The sequence below is a fragment of the Diadema setosum genome, chromosome 7 (genome assembly GCF_964275005.1).
Source record: "Diadema setosum chromosome 7, eeDiaSeto1, whole genome shotgun sequence".
Lineage (NCBI taxonomy): Eukaryota > Metazoa > Echinodermata > Echinoidea > Diadematoida > Diadematidae > Diadema > Diadema setosum.
In genome coordinates, this window is record NC_092691.1 from 23,810,667 (window position 1) to 23,827,089 (window position 16,423).

Here is a 16,423-nt window from a genome sequence, read left to right on the forward strand (position 1 = left end):
TTCGAGAAGGCTTGAGAATGAAAGAGATTTCGCCTATAATAAGGACTAACATTAGATTTCATACCGTACTCAAGTTGACTTCGATATGAGTAAACTTGGACAAACAGACTGGTATAGAAATTAAATTGAAATCTGACATAAAACAAGAAAATTGCGGGATCTTCACGTACACAAGTTTTTACTGAAAATGACATTGTGAATCACACACACTTGCCAAATAGAAGAGGCGTTTAAAGGACAAGTTCACCTCATGTGGATTAAGTGAATGCAGCAATATTATTAGAACACATTCGTGAAAGTTTGGGGAAAATCGGACAATCCATTCAAAAGTTATGATTTTTTTAATTATCTGTGCAGTCACTGCTGGATGAGAAGACTACTACAGTGTATGATGTCACATGCGTACAACGATATAAGGAAAATATAAAGAGAATTTCACAAAATGTAACTTTTTGAAAAATGTGCACATTTCTTCAACCTGTCACTGATGTATGTTAAGGGAAATGTTATTCTTCCTCCCTTCTGAAAGAGGCAAGTCAAGCGTTCTTTTATTATGCGAGAAAAATGAAAATATGTTGAATATTTCTGATGTTTTTTTTTTGTATCGTTGTACTCATATGACATCACAAGCTGTAGTAGTCTTCTCATCCAGCAGTGACTGAGCAGAAATTTCAAAAATTCGTAACTTTTGAACGGATTGTCCGATTTTCCTCAAACTCTCATTGATGTGTTTTACTAATATTGCCGCATTCACTCAATCCACATGTCTATGAAGGTGGACTTGTCCTTTAAGTTTTTATACTACATGTATAACAAAACTTTTACAGTAACAGAAAAGTAATGTTTTAATCAATAATTTTAGCAATTACGTCCCCTTTCCTCTTTCAAACCCAAAAGATGGATAGATAATTGATAGACTTGTATATTGATAGACGTGTATAGAATGTGTTGCCATATGGTTGATTCACATAATTATATGTTATTAAACACTGAAGCAATCATAAAAATATGCCAATAAAAATTCATAGACGCTAAAGCAAATATGTAAAAGTGAATCGGGTAATTTTCCAGGCAGGTACTCAGTAGACAGCAAGGCAAATAGCTATGTTAATTATAGAAAGACAGGTATTTTGTAAGATAAAGGGAGTGAGGCAACTTGAGTATAATGCGTGAAAAATCAAATCCTCCCGTATCGTGGTTACATCTTTAATATACGCGCATCCCGTTCATTGCAGGGACTGTTATTTTGTTAACCAATATCCGGGACGACGAATTCCCCCTAACGTTGAGCATTACCGGTGTTATGTATTAGCTAGGATTATGCACGGTCTCACAATGAAATGAGGAAGAACAAAAGGAAAAGTTTAAAACTCCGGAATCCTGTTAAGGAGTACCGGGACTGTTGCATAAGTTTCAATAAGAATCAAGCAGACTGATCTTGGTCAAAATCACGCATTTGGGGACTTTTGGTGATTTGAATGTTATGATAACATCCTTTTAAAATGTATGATACAGTTTACAGTTTTTCATCTTTCTCTATCTATCACCTATCTATCTATCCATCCATCCATCCATCCATATATCTATCTATCTGTCTATCTGTCTATCTATCTTTATCTATTTATCTATCTATCTAACGTTACATGCACACACAAATCTATCTATCTATCTATCTATCTATCTATCTATCTATCGTTCTACATGCACACAATCACAAATCTATCTATCCACCTATCTATCTATCTATCTATCTATCTATCTATCTATATCTTTATCTATTTATCTATATCTATCTAACGTTCTACATGCACACACAAATCTATCTATCTATCGTTCTACATGCACACACACACAAATCTATCTATCCACCTATCTATCTATCTATCTATCCACCTATCTATCTATCTATCTATCTATCTATCTATCTATCTATCTATCTATATGCACGGACACATATCTACCACAGCAGTGATGCTGTATGCAGAACTCGGCAGTCCTGGTGGATAAAGTAGCTCGCAAGATAGCCAGGTTTGAACCCTGTACAAGACCGCCATAACAAGGGATTATGAGGAGGCAAATAGTTTTCAAGTTAAAGTTCCAAGTGGGAGAGGGGGGGGGGGGGGGCAAACAGATTCGGTTGATGAACTCGAATTCCGAGAAGGGATTCAGTCGGAGGGAGATGGATGTGTGCCCGGGGACAGATTCCTTGAGCTGAAGAAGGATCATCGGCTATCTACTTTCACTGTCAATACCTTTCATTGCGAAAACATTCTACACGCCAGCGCACAACACAGATGGGATTATTAATTCTTTCGTATAGCAAGAAGCATCATCGGCATCATCACTCTCAAATTAAAGCATGATCGCTTCAAATTCGCGATGACGAGGATGATGATGACGGTGGTGTCAGGATAGACTGGGACACTGAAAGTGCTGGACATGCATGCATACAAGGTTTGCATGCAGTTTTGGAGGGAATGCACCTAATATAACAACAGAACGAAAGTAACAAAACAACATTACTGAAATAGCGAAATTCGATGCGATGCAACAAAGTCAGGGAGTGAGTTCATATTTTGAGTAAGAATTTTCCCGCGTTTAATGTTGTTGTTGTTGTTGTTTTTTTTTTTTTTTCAGCAATCCATAATACGATGTACGGGATTGGAGTTGCAACGAGTTGCATCATTAAAAACCGAATTTGCTCACAAAACGTTTCTTCGAGCACTCATTCAAGACAGTTCAACTATAAATGCCATCAGTCTCTGTGAGTTGAAAATGTATACAAGATGGCTTTATTAAGATGTTACTAGTCTGATTTCTCAAGATAAGTCTTGCTTCAACGATAAAAATAAAGTCTTGCCTCAACGATATAGAACAGATGTGGAGAAAAAAAAATGAAGATGTGTTTCCAGTGTATTCCACGCTCGACGCCTGACCATTCACACGCCATGCAGCAAACTGATGCATACGGGAATTGAAAATTGAGGTGTTGGGATGCTGTCGGCACGTTATTTTCCCTCGGGACTGCCGCTGTCGAGAAGTCGCCACGCGAACGAAAAATCGATGGGCGACATATCCCGGAAAAAACACGGAATGATATCGGATACTGTATGCATGAAGACCCGTTGGGGAGCAACGAATTCTGCAAATCTTCATCCTGATGTGGGGATGAATACTGACAGGACTTTGGTGAACGTACAGTGTATATGGGAAGATTGGGGGTGGGATGTTGGGGCAGAGATGGAGGGTGATGGGAAAGGGAATTGTGGGGTTGGGAGGTTACGGAGCAAGTTGATGGGGTGTTCCGATGGGGTCTGGTGGGTTAGAAGTGGGTGGTTGATGCGGCTGAATTATACTATTTTTACAATAGAAAAATAATAAATCATAAATTAATCATATATATATACACACACAGACTCTGGATTGGTTTCGATGTTGACAGTCCAAAAAAAAAAGACTAAAGTTCATACACGTGTCAGATTGTTTTCGTTTTCGATGAGCGCGCGGGATATGTGAAATGAATATGAATATGATTGCATTTAGCAGCTTTCATCACTGATATTCTTCAATCTCAGGTGTTATTGGTATCAGGTTCGGACAAAATAATGATATTACATAAATAGCACAAACACACACATAACCACACATTCACTCACTCACTCATAACTGCTTTTATAAAAGTAATCCAATATTTTTAATGCATAAAAATATTGGGGGAAAGCATAACTCGTTATGCATTTTTTTGTATATAAATGCCAAACAAAAACATAAAACATGACAATCCAAGGACGTCCTATGGCTCAAAAGCATTAACTCATGTAAGAATCAACGTTCCTCTTTTTTATTTCACTTTTAGCGGAAATCAACTTGCAAAACCATTTCCATGAACAACCACTAGCTTCACAAATGCACACGACCCCAGTGCGTTCTTGAGCTGCATTGCGTCATACGGCACAATGTACTAATATACCGTATGTCATGACTATGTACACCACGCGACTGATAAATCGAGCGATGACATCATTTCACTATCGTGATCGATGCGGTATCGATCTTATGTCTTACGTCTTGTCGAGTACGCCTTTCGGGAGAGTGGGAGATTTCTAATTTACATAGGGCCTAATAGGTTCCCACGGAAGAATGTCCAAAATAGCGTGATTACCCGTCGTCGCAGCTCTGCTTCGAAATGATCACTGGTGTAAACTTGTATAAGTGAAAGGGCTTGTACACAAGACGTTCCTGCCTGGCAATATAGTATACAGTGGAAAATTACTGGTCTAGAATTGCTAACTGAATTAGAGATTTGGAAAAAGAGACATATTCTTTCAGAAGCTGTACATAACTATGCTATTGATCCCTGGTAAATGTAGCAGGGCTACTGTAAATATCCGATTTCATTATTGGAAGAACTTTCTGTTATCCTTACGTTTGGTTGGAAATATTGTCTAATCACTTGTCCTAACTGACCAAGAAAAAAGAAAAAAAAAAAGAAGTCTATTCTTGGATGAGGAATAGTAAATTCATATCGACAAGAAAGAAATAGTTGATTTGAGTTCCCGTGCATGCAGTCAACGTTTCACATTTATTGCTGAAGCCTCGATCAATCAGTATCTGTTCGGTGCAGATACTCTTATTGTTGTTGTGTTCATCAACAACAGTACATTTACGTCCGATTTTCAAAGAAACGTTGATGTATTTTACGTACAAGTATTAATATAATAAGGTTATTTAATAGGTAATATTTGCCTGCAGGCCTGCTCAGTGCGTATGCTATACGACTATAATCGGGGATGGCATGTTAACTTTACACTATGTAAATATCCATTTGCTAAAACGAAGGCATTTGTCCTGTGATTATACATCGTGGTCATGACAGTTTATTTTTGAAGATTTCTAAAGAATGCCTAGGCCTACTGTGCCAAATGTGATTTGTTTTCACGAATGAGGAGCTGGCAATTAATGAAAAATAGGGTGCCTAAATGGTATAACGTGTCACACATTGGTTCTAAAGGACCATTTATACAGCGGCGCGATTTACTGGTTCTCGCCTAGCTTGCCCCTTTAATGTCCCCATATGGCTTTAGGGCTTTTCCTGTGATGCTAATTAAAGGGTTCCCCGCATAAATTATGCACAAATCTCGCACTGATTGCGATTTCATGCACTGGCATTTGCCACGGTGTCAAACTGCTCATTGTGCGCTCGCAGTACCGCGCGTCGAGTGTTGAAAACACGGGCTATGTACTCAGCCCACACTGCTAACAGGGGAAATACGATGCTACAACAGCTACAGGCGCAGCTACATAACATTCCATGTAGGCCTACAGGCGACTATAGTAAAGATAAGACAAAGCTGAAGCATCGAACATGTAGTTCTGTGGTTCAATTACAGTGTATGTTCATCTTGCTTTTGATGCCCCCCCCCATTTCATTGTTCTTCTGACAATGAAAACGCATAACATCGACCTGCATGCGCCCTGTGTATTTCTCTCTTGATGTAACTATGCTATAAGCATATACTTGTACATATTTAAATATGTATATACTGTACTAGTATTCACCTCTTAGAAATATGCAACCTCATTCACAGGCAAGATCATAATTATGCACTCAATATGTATTACAAAGTTTGATAAATCACACTCCCATAGTGCATGATGTGTTGCTCATGCATGCCACTCTTCAGAGGATATTGCACAATCTGAAAATAACACATGAATCAGATAATAAGGCACAAAAGAGGTCTGGGAATACTGTAAGTATTCTTGGAATATATAATATTCATCTTTTATTTTACAGATTTTGATACAGCATAAACAGCAATTACAAAATTCTGATGACAGTACATCACTCATATACATACACATTATAATATATGCCATTGTATCTGCAAGAGTTGTAGGGAAAATAACTCCTCCAAATCTACTGTTCTAGACCGACACTATAGCATTCCTGAAAAATCATAACTTTTTTTCTCAATCATAATACATCAAAATATCTCTAGTCATACTCATTGTGCACATTACACATACACCATGTATTTTCTATTCTCACACTCAAAAAAAAAAAAAAATTAATAATACATTTCTTGAAGACCCTGAAACTCGTCAACATCAAACTCAACAGAACTGTTGGAAATGATTCCAGTAAAAAAAAGTACTTAAGTCCCTCAAAATAAAAATCATGTTTACTGGTACAGCTGTAGCTCTTAAACATTTATAACTTTGATTCACATACCAAAAATAGGCACCATGCACAGGAATGACCAACCTTGAATACTTTGCACAGAATTACAACAAAGACAACACACACAGCAAAAACAAAACTGCCCAACTGGAGGAAATGATTTGCGGTACACAGAAGAAACATTATTATCTTGCACAAAACTACAATATGAAGCACATGCTCCTCATATTACACAGACTGTGGATAATGTTTGTTCATTGCCATCATTCATATCGTCTTTGCAGTATTAAAAATAGGGCTATACACTCGTTCAATGTGTGAAATTTGTCAAGCCTGCTCCATTCTGAAGTTTGAATAATGTATGCCTTAAAAGCCATTCAAAACACACACACACACACACACACACACACTCACGCACACAGTAATTTGGCCCAAAACGGGATGACTTATTGATGTGGGCAATATCTACAGTAGTTTCCCTGTAGCAAATGCAACATTCTGCATTCACATGACTTGGCACACTCACACACACAAAAAAAAAGATGATTTTTTTTTTTCCTTTCTTTGTCTTTTTCTATGAATAGGCCTACTTATCAGTTACGGATGACTATTTAACTTAAATGTGACTCCAACTTTGTCAAGTTGACTCAGGATCTATCCAGCCTATACCCCCTGGGTCCCCAGCATCTACCTCAGCCCCCCCCCCCCCCCCCGCCCCAACACCTATTATTATAATGCAAATACCTTATTGCTCATCCATTTTGCATCATATAACCTGTATAATGGATATAAAAGGAGAGTCCAAACTTTTGACCAAAAACAAGAGTTGGAAAGGACTGTGGAGTTGCCATGCACATGCTTTGTATACCCCCAATAGGTTGACTATACACTTACATGATGCTGAATGGTATTTTTAAATGCCTGTAAACAGCACTCAAGACTTTTTAATTCATGAACAGCCTTGGAACTGTTTGTGTAAAAGTCTGATGCTCACTGTACATTGTATGTTCTGAATGATCAGTGTTGATTTAAAATAGCAAGAAAAAAAATCATACTTAGAGAAAAACGCTCGTACAAGGCATGTAGGTAAGTCCAAGAACAAGATATACCAAGGATTATGCTAGGCCTACATATATAATAAATGGTACGATTAATCTATAAAAATGTGTTTGTTTCTGCTTTTGTTTTTTTTTGTGTTTTTTTTTTATGGCAAGTGATTTAATGGCAACAATGCAAGCCTTAAGAAGCATCAACACTTTGAGATAAATTGAATGCTCTTATTGGACAATGGGTTAAATTTCTGCACACTAACTTCCTTCTATGAAAACAAATCCATTTATCAACAAGAACATTTTAGGCAAACTATTATAGCTGCATACTCCTACACACACATGTTATGTGCATATTAAATGACAAATCTACTTCCCTCAATTCCTTACCCTCCCTCCCCCAGGGCATTCCCTCTCTAATTAAAGGAAGAGGAAGTGATAACTTCCTAATAGAGAAAGAGGAAGAAGACACTTCCTCTTTATGCAAGAGAGAGAAAGAGAAGTGTTGAAAAAGACAGAAATTTAGCATGCCATTTTGTGAAGCTACATACATATAGATGAATATCACTTATTGTTTGAGACGAAGGCTTTAAAGAACAAGTTCACCTTCATAAACATAAGGATTGAGAGAATGCAGCAATATTAGTAGAACACATCAGTGAAAGTTTGAGGAAAATTGAACAATCGATGCAAAAGTTATGAATTTTAAAAATTTTTGTGTTGGAACTGCTGGATGAGGAGACTTACTAAGATTCGTGATGACATAATGCATTATGAGTACAACAGTGTAAAGAAAATGTAAAGAAAATTCAACATATTTTCACTTTTTTTTAATGCATAATAAATGAGCACTTGACTTGCCTCTTTCTAAAGACAATGCAAATAATATTATCTATAACATACATGTATGTTAGTAACGAGTCAAGGGAATGCGTACTTTTTTCAAAAGATGAAATTTTGTGAAATTCTCTTTATATTTTCCTTATATTGTTGTACGCATGTGACATCATACACTGTCTTCCCATCCAGCGGTGACTGCACAAAAACTTCAAAAATTCATAACTTTTGAACGGATTGTCCGATTTTCCTCAAACTTTCAATGATGTGTTCTACTAATATTGCTACATTCTCTCAATCCTTATGTTAATGAAGGTGAACTTGTCCTTTAATACTCAAACCATTACCCAGTGGAACAAGGCATACATGTACCAGATATTCAGTACAAGAGATATTGTAGTTGCACAGATGTTTATTGATGCTACATGTACCGTACATGTATATCCTGTGTTGCATTACATTTATAGTCAGAAAACAAAAACCGAGAGGGAAATGTCCTTTTCAAAAATACGATTTTCAAAGAAGGTTGTAAACTTACTGGTACACAGATATAGATCAGTGCATCACTTTGTAACAAAGGGAAATTCACCAATATAATCCACTGTACTCAGAACTTAAATATATCAGTGCTTGGTTGTTGTTGTTTTTTTCTTCTTCACAAAGAAGAACACTATAGGAAGAGAGAAACTGAAACCACATCTTTGTAAGTAACATCCCTTGCAAAGAATTCTGGAAACTGCACCAGGAAGGCGACTAAAGTAGATGGGGTCCAGTTTCATTTTGAAACATAAGACATGAAACTGCACTCGAACAAAAGTGTCTGTGTGACGAGTGTGTATCGGTTATCATTGCGGACGAAGGGGAAGAAAGGGGAGGGAAAAAGCCCATTTGAATAGCTATTAAGAACTTCCTTCTTTTGCTCTGCTACAATACTCCCATTCATCAATGGAGTGATATGAAATTGTGTTTTGCCCCTCGGTTAATATGACGGAACGCATTAGCTGCTCCTTTGATGTCATTTCGATAATAGCGGAGCAATAAAGCCCACTGTGGTTTATAAACTTGTCCTCTTGAAACTTGAAAGTATTAAGCGATGCAGAATGACTTACAAGCTGGACATAAAGAAGAAGAAAGAAAAAGAGGAAATGAGTGAGGCTTATCGCCATTTATCAAGAGCCCTGCATGTGCAATGTTATCTTTTTGGCCATTTTGAAGTCTTATCCATAGTATGATACAGAAGTCATGTTGGAAAGACAGTGCGGAAAGGAAAAGGAGAGAAAAGAAGTGAATAAACACACTACATTGTAGAATGTGCAGAAATGTGGGGGACTGCTGTGAATGAAAAACTCCACTCTGTAAAGTGTAAAAACACCAGTCCAAGCACATGTACAAAGTCCACAGCATCATGGCAAGGTTAGGACGTGTGTACAGCAACTGCTACGGTAGGGCAGCAGATGGCATTCACAAAATCACACACCATGCACACGGTACAGAAGGCGCTTATCTCCCTCACTATTGACACGGGCTATTGTGCAGTGTGCGGTGGCTCTGTAGCTGCAGTACCAATACACTGTCTCTACTAGCAGAGGACTGCGGTATGTGTCTCGTGTATACAATGTACCCAATCCTTATATGCACAAGGCACAGTGCTTTCCAGTAACTGCATGAATACTATAGGACAGGATGAGTGTACATGCATAGTTGTGCAACAGGGCCAACCCGTCCATTGTGTACTTACTGTCGATACAGACTACTGAACTAAAAGGCACTGGGGTTTGGAAAAGGAAGTTGTAGCCCTATGGTCATGTGTTTCTGTTAACTGTAGTGGCATTACTTATAGCACATCAATTTCCTGATTCACTGATTAATCAGCATACAAGTGTAAATTGTCAAACCATGCACTACAACATACAAAATGTAGTTCCTCTTTTGGCAAGAATTTGTCAAATGATGTCTAATGGATATTTCTGTAATAATATTGTATGCACATTTTCTAAACCAAACCACATGTCTGCTCATCTGTTATATAGTTGTACATGTACAATGCAAGTTTGTACACCTGTAGTGTACATGTACACCATATACAAGGTTGTACGTGTACAATGTAGGCCTACATGCTCATACATTGTATACACCCAACAAACTGCAATTTACCTAAATAAACGCTGTACAGTGCACTCCCGTTATAACGAACACGGTTATAACGAAATTCCGGTTATAACGAAGTAAAAATTTGGGCTGCAATGTCATCCACTCTATGTATTTCTATTGTTTATTTGTTCGGTTATAACAAAATTCCGATATAACGAAAGAAAACTGCCGGTCCCGAGGACTTCGTTATAACGGGAGTCCACTGTATTTTGATCGCTAATGGAACCTTACAGTACTTTACTGATTTACACGTACAATGTAAAATACCATTAGAGATGTACATAGTATATTATGTGTTTTGGCAGTCAAATGATATAAACATACACACAAAGTACCACTTTTTTGTTATTTATATATTTATTCTCTTATACACATTAAAAATATATCTTTGATAACAGGATTGTGACAAGTCTACTCTCCACTGGATGCATACCCTACAATACCTTCGAGCATGTAAATGAATGTACGTACTAATGATGTGAGCCATGATAGGAGAGTGAAACAGCTTGGTACATGTACACGGCTTTGATGTTGTAACAAGCACTTGGAACCTACAGTAACCCGACTCATTTCACACTTTGACCAGGGTTACAAGCCAGTGGAAAAGAGCAACAATGGCATACAAACTGTACCTATAATATCATCACTTCTTGATTCAGTTCTCTTGTTTCTGTTTGTCGGACAGGAAGTTGCTATTAGATGAAGCACAGCTCATATAAAGAGCTAAGATTTATTGAAGAAGTCATGTGTACAAAAGAAAGCTTTCAGACCCACGCGCCAACTTTGTACCACAGGCAATTCAAACGTGGTATAGGCCCAAGTACCAAGCACATGCAAACAATGAACTTCAGTGCTGGGGCAGAACTGGAACACAAATCTCTTTTCTCATTCATTGACAATGTGATTGGTAAATCAACCTGTTGAGGAAGAGTCACGAGTATACTCAGGCAAGAACCTATGGCAAATGCATGTTGTAGCAACATCAGCCCGTCCTCAATGGGTTAAAGAGCATGTCTTAGAGATGTACCAACATTATACCACATAAATTCACTACACAGCATACATTCAGTTTTGTTGATTTGATGAAATCCATACAAAATGCATGTGTGATGTCAAGCAACCTTTGTGTAACAGACTAATACAAATTTGAAGCGCATACATTGAACAGACAAAACCAACTGAGTTTTCACTACCTGGACATCAAAATGGAACTTAAATTTTTAGAACTGAAAAAAATGAAATCTCACTGTGTGTTTCACTGTAAGCTGACAGAGTACAGGGAAATCTTATCATCACTGAAAGCAAATGGTACCAGTTGCAATTCACAACTAAAAAAAAAAAAAAAGGAAAAATAAATCAAGTGACTCCAAAAGCTGTCAATCAGAACTTTTCTTGCAAACTGAAAGGATGAAGGGACCCAATGCCAATAGTAGATCTGTATTACAATACAAATAGTAGAAACAGAGCTATTCCACTTGTAGAGTAGAAAAAAAAATTCTAGTCAACACACTCCTGCTGGGCAGATGATGAGCAAACTGCACACAGACACAACAAAAATATTTACGTGGAGGGAAAACATCACATCACATCACACTTCACAACATTCACTATCAAAACATAATATTCACTGTTATCATATTAAATATTTATCATCAGCTGCTGGAACATTAGCTCCTTTGGTGTTAAAGAAGCATTTTTTTTTCTATTTTTTCCCTTCTGCTTACTGTTTTTGATAATTGCATCATAAGCCTGACAACTCAACAACTTCTTGCATTGTTTTACAAAACAAAATGTTTGGCAAATGCACAGCATTGACACTTAGCCAAAACAAAGGCGCACTTGTAGCTGACTACACAGATGAGTCACAAACTCTCTGTGCATAAATTTTATGCGATATTTCAGACTTATCACACTGACCTCATTTTGGCATGCGAACCACTGTCCGAGAAAGAAAAGCAGAAACAGTATTTCTGTTTGTCAATAAATCTTTACAGAGCACAGCAGAATACTGATAGATTTCACTAGTCCCAAACATTAACTCTCGTTGAAAACATGTACAATGTTATAGGTGGAACTGTTCTCACTGGCCAACTTTGTCATAGCTACAGTGATGCAAGTACAGCTGGCCAACATATCTGTAGGATAATGGGCAAAGAAGACCAAGGTGACCACTACAAAAATTACACTGTATGCAAATGTAGATATTTGCTACATCATGCATTTGTATATTTTCAGCCACTCTCTATTCATAAACAAATTTACTGAAAGGGATATATCAAGGTCACCAATGAACTTTTGATTCTACAATGATTTTCATAAAATGAATTCACAACCAAATGCGTAGCAAAGCACAGTTCCAAAGAAAGCTCTCATGGCAGTGTATTTTGTATTATTATAAATTACTGCATTACAGACTGTTGATCCTACAAAAGTGACAGGTACAAATTACAGTAGAGTTCTCGACAAATTTGATGAACACTTGGTACAGGTACTTCTGCAGTAGGCAGTTGAGAGTTTAATGTTATTTTTAGTACTGTACACTTAACAGAAATTTATTGTCAGTCGCTGCTCTAGTCGGTAGGTCTGTGCCAGAAATGTTAGCTGAGGGCCACTGCATGAGCAGAAGTTCCAAAGTTACATCGTCATGCTTGATTAACTGCTTATTACATGAGAAAAGTGGTCATGTGAATGTACTGTACACCCAAGAATTGTGCAATGCAATGGGTTGTCTGAAATTTGTCACAAAAGTTCGCTCATAGTTTGAATGTTTTTCAGTTATCTTAAAAGTCTATGGGGCAGACGTGTCCCTATTTCATGAGTAATCTCAACGCTGCAAGACCACCAAGAAAGGCTCCAGTGACAAGAAGAGAATTGAATGCTGCCTTCTCCTTCCAGTCCTTTGCTTTGAAGCTTTCATTGAAGTTATCCTGTAAATGAGACAGGAAAAGACAAGGAAATCACATTTGTTAGTACAGTGTGTACAAATACACTATAGTGTAAATGTTATATGACAGGTAAAACTCCCCAGTTTATCATTTAGCTCTATACAAGTTGCAGAGTATTCGTGGTGTATTTTGTGTAGACTACCATTGAGTCTAGAAAAGAATAGAAAGTAACCCAGAGTCTATCCCATGTTAACAGAAAGTCACCTGATTTGGTTCTTGAAAGATTAATCACACACACACACATGACTGACAAAACTAGTAGTAGTACATGTAGACTGAGTAGATCTATTACTTATAGTGTTGAACTTGAATGGCTTACAATTACAAGACAAGAGATTTGTCAAAATATTACAGTGCTATTCACCACAGACCACGCATCATGACCAATTTTTGAGTAGAGAGAGGAGAGAGATTGGAGAACCCTAAGGCCTAACCACTGGTACATGTCATTGTTATCTACATGTACCCAGTTCAATATGCCCTTCAATATCTACACTGTAGACACACTGAAGAAAGGTAATGCAGCTCTCAAAAAGACCCGCCCCCAGCAAGGAAAAAACACCCGAATGTCAACAAAATACCTACCCATCCTCCTTGCTTATTAATCCATGGTGTTAATCGAGTTGCAACGTATCTCCCTGCAAAGTCTGCTAACTTTCCTACGTGATATCCCTTTCCGTGTTCTTGGCAATATTTCGCGAGACGAGCTGCAAAGACATAAACCATCACTACACGTCCCCAGTTACATGCACCTTCTTCGAACATGGCATTCAGACTTGCTGAAAATGCTTCCTCGCCATCTTTTTCCGGGTCATATTCCAAATTATTTACAAGTCCATTCAGCGTGATGGCATATCTCTCCTCGACTTCGTCCCCAACTCTCCTGAGTGTTTCTGCATGCAGGCAAGGTGGACGACGATTTTTTGCTTTTCCAACTTTGTAGCCGATGTAATCATCCCCCAACTGTCTGGCGATAAACCCCGACTCGCCTTCTTCATGCGACGAGGCCAAGCATTGACCCCCATTCAGTTCAGTATCCGGACTAGGCGGCTGTTCCTTGGTGACGCCACCGCTGAAAAACAGTTTAGAAATACTGTTCTTTTGAGGGGAAGGGTGTCCAAGAATTGATTCCGACATGGCTGTTGGTCTTTCACATCCACTGGGCCATCCAAGACAGCACCAAATGCCTGTCTGCTCTCCTTCACTCGTACGATTTTCCTCGCACATTCAAAAGCCGCAAGCCCTACCCAGCAACCAAACAGCTAGTCAAACAGCGACACAACCCTCCTTGTGCTGCCTCGCCGATCAACTGACGGTTTATACGGTCGACGCCGAGTAGGGAGTTAGCGGAGGTACGAAGTGTGTGATACGAGGCCAGAGTGCGATGTGGTTGTACGAAGAGCTAGATGGGAAGGTACGTGTACGTAGTATCCGAGGTTTGTGGATTCAGAGGACGGTGACTAAGCACTCAAACAAGCTTTCCTCTGTGCTGTTAGTTACCGAGCTTCACCGTACAATTCGTATTGCAAAATTCCCAATGCTTCACTGACGCAGTCGTGTTGTAGTCAAGTCTTCTTATCACGAAAGTGAATTCGGAAATAATCGTATTGATATTCGGCCATTCGTGTCTATCACGAGTCCCAACGAAGGGCCAGAGATGACTAAAATTTACCGATGACGTCGCTATGCTGTGACGTCACAATAAACATGCAACTGGATTGGTCTGGCAAAATTTACTTCTCCGAAACAGGATAGAAGATTCCATTTACTGATATAGGTATATCGAGAAACTTCTTGAAGGACGTAGTCATGTGTTCATGTTTATCGTACTTTCCAGATGTTTAAAGTGATTAAAAAACAACCCACAGCATATTAAAACAACATTCTTATGAGGAAACTGACTGTGTATGGTAGAATTCACACTATGCTATCTCGAAATACATTTCTTTTACTTCAGCATGCTGTCCCCGTCCCCGGGCCTGCTGCTGTCCTATGATATGGAACGTGTCTTTCTGCACGAGACGGGAAAATCCCTTACAATTGTGTTGTGCAATATTCGGCAAGGAAGTTGAAGTGGTGGCAGAAGTTTGGCAAAATTTTACTGGTTTCGAAGCGGTGAACACTCCATGTTTTCTCTCTTGTACCGCTTAAAATTGTGTTGATCAAGATAGCCTCTTGTTGAATTGTTATTTGGTGGATTTGAGAAAGCAGTCGTGAGTACTTATATACCCATGTTCTAGTTCATTGAGAGTGTACGTAATGTAGAATATTTTGTAATCGCCACGGTAAAATCTCGTGTGGTGAATGTAAAGTCTCTCTGATTTCGTTGTTCAGTACGACCGTGTGTAATATGTGTATGGCATACACTTTGCAGAAGCTCTTGTTTAAACACTGCTTTATGTGTTGCCTTTGTGTCTGTGACTCATTGTACTCTCGTAGTCGTACTGTGCACTGCAGCAGATTTAAGCATTCATAAGAGTTATGGTAATTTTGCTATATTTTGTTCACCCCCAACAACAAAAGAAATGGTTCCATGACATTCGCGCCATTGATAATTGCTCCCATGGAATATCTGCACGCTAAGCCAAACATAATTTCTACCCACAAACATAACCCTATCCCTAATCCTAATCCTCACATCAAACGAAACCTAAACCCGAATCACAACCCTTTTACCCTAACTCAGCGTCCTTGGAGAAAGTAAGACCGGAGCAATTGTCACAGGAGCAAATGTTGTTTTACAAAGAAAAAAAAAGTTACTAAATGTTTCCCAGAAACCTATAATGGCTCAAACAGATCTACCTACTCTCAAGTTTTCATAGCCATTACTTTTAATTGCATTTGCATGCCACACAACACCAGGATTGTACATTCTGTAGCCCATGGAATGCATCACAAACAAGGTCTATTGGACACATTGTTGATGTTAATCAAAATTTGTCCCAAGCATGAAAAGTCACATACAGTTCCTTATCCAGTTCTCTTCTTGTCCTCTGATTGACCGTCAGGTATACAGGCTGATCATATATTGGTGTTGGTACCGTTCAGAGAAGAACGCACCTGCCAGCCTTGACCAAAATGGTGCATCAGGTTCGAACAGACGGCTTGACATCATCATCATCGTTGTCAAACTCTGGTCATCTTGCGGAGCGTGGCAACCAGATGACAACAAGATTCAGCCATCACGAATCTTCATTACAGTGCAACAGGACTGATCATCCATCAGAGCGAGTTAGTGGGACCGAGGAGGACCTTCC

At 38.5% G+C, this 16,423-nt stretch overlaps 1 protein-coding gene across 1 annotated transcript; it reads right to left on the minus strand.

Annotated features, from left to right (window-relative positions):
* Nucleotides 1–10,463: 10,463 nt before the first annotated feature.
* LOC140231018 (bcl-2-like protein 2) lies at nucleotides 10,464–14,744 on the minus strand. Its single transcript, XM_072311171.1, has 2 exons — nucleotides 13,752–14,744; nucleotides 10,464–13,148 (listed from the first exon to the last, which is right to left on the minus strand). Exons 1-2 carry the CDS (start codon nucleotides 14,391–14,393, stop codon nucleotides 13,029–13,031), a joined length of 762 nt encoding a protein of 253 aa, XP_072167272.1. The 5' UTR covers nucleotides 14,394–14,744; the 3' UTR covers nucleotides 10,464–13,028.
* Between the last annotated feature and the right edge of the window lie 1,679 nt (nucleotides 14,745–16,423).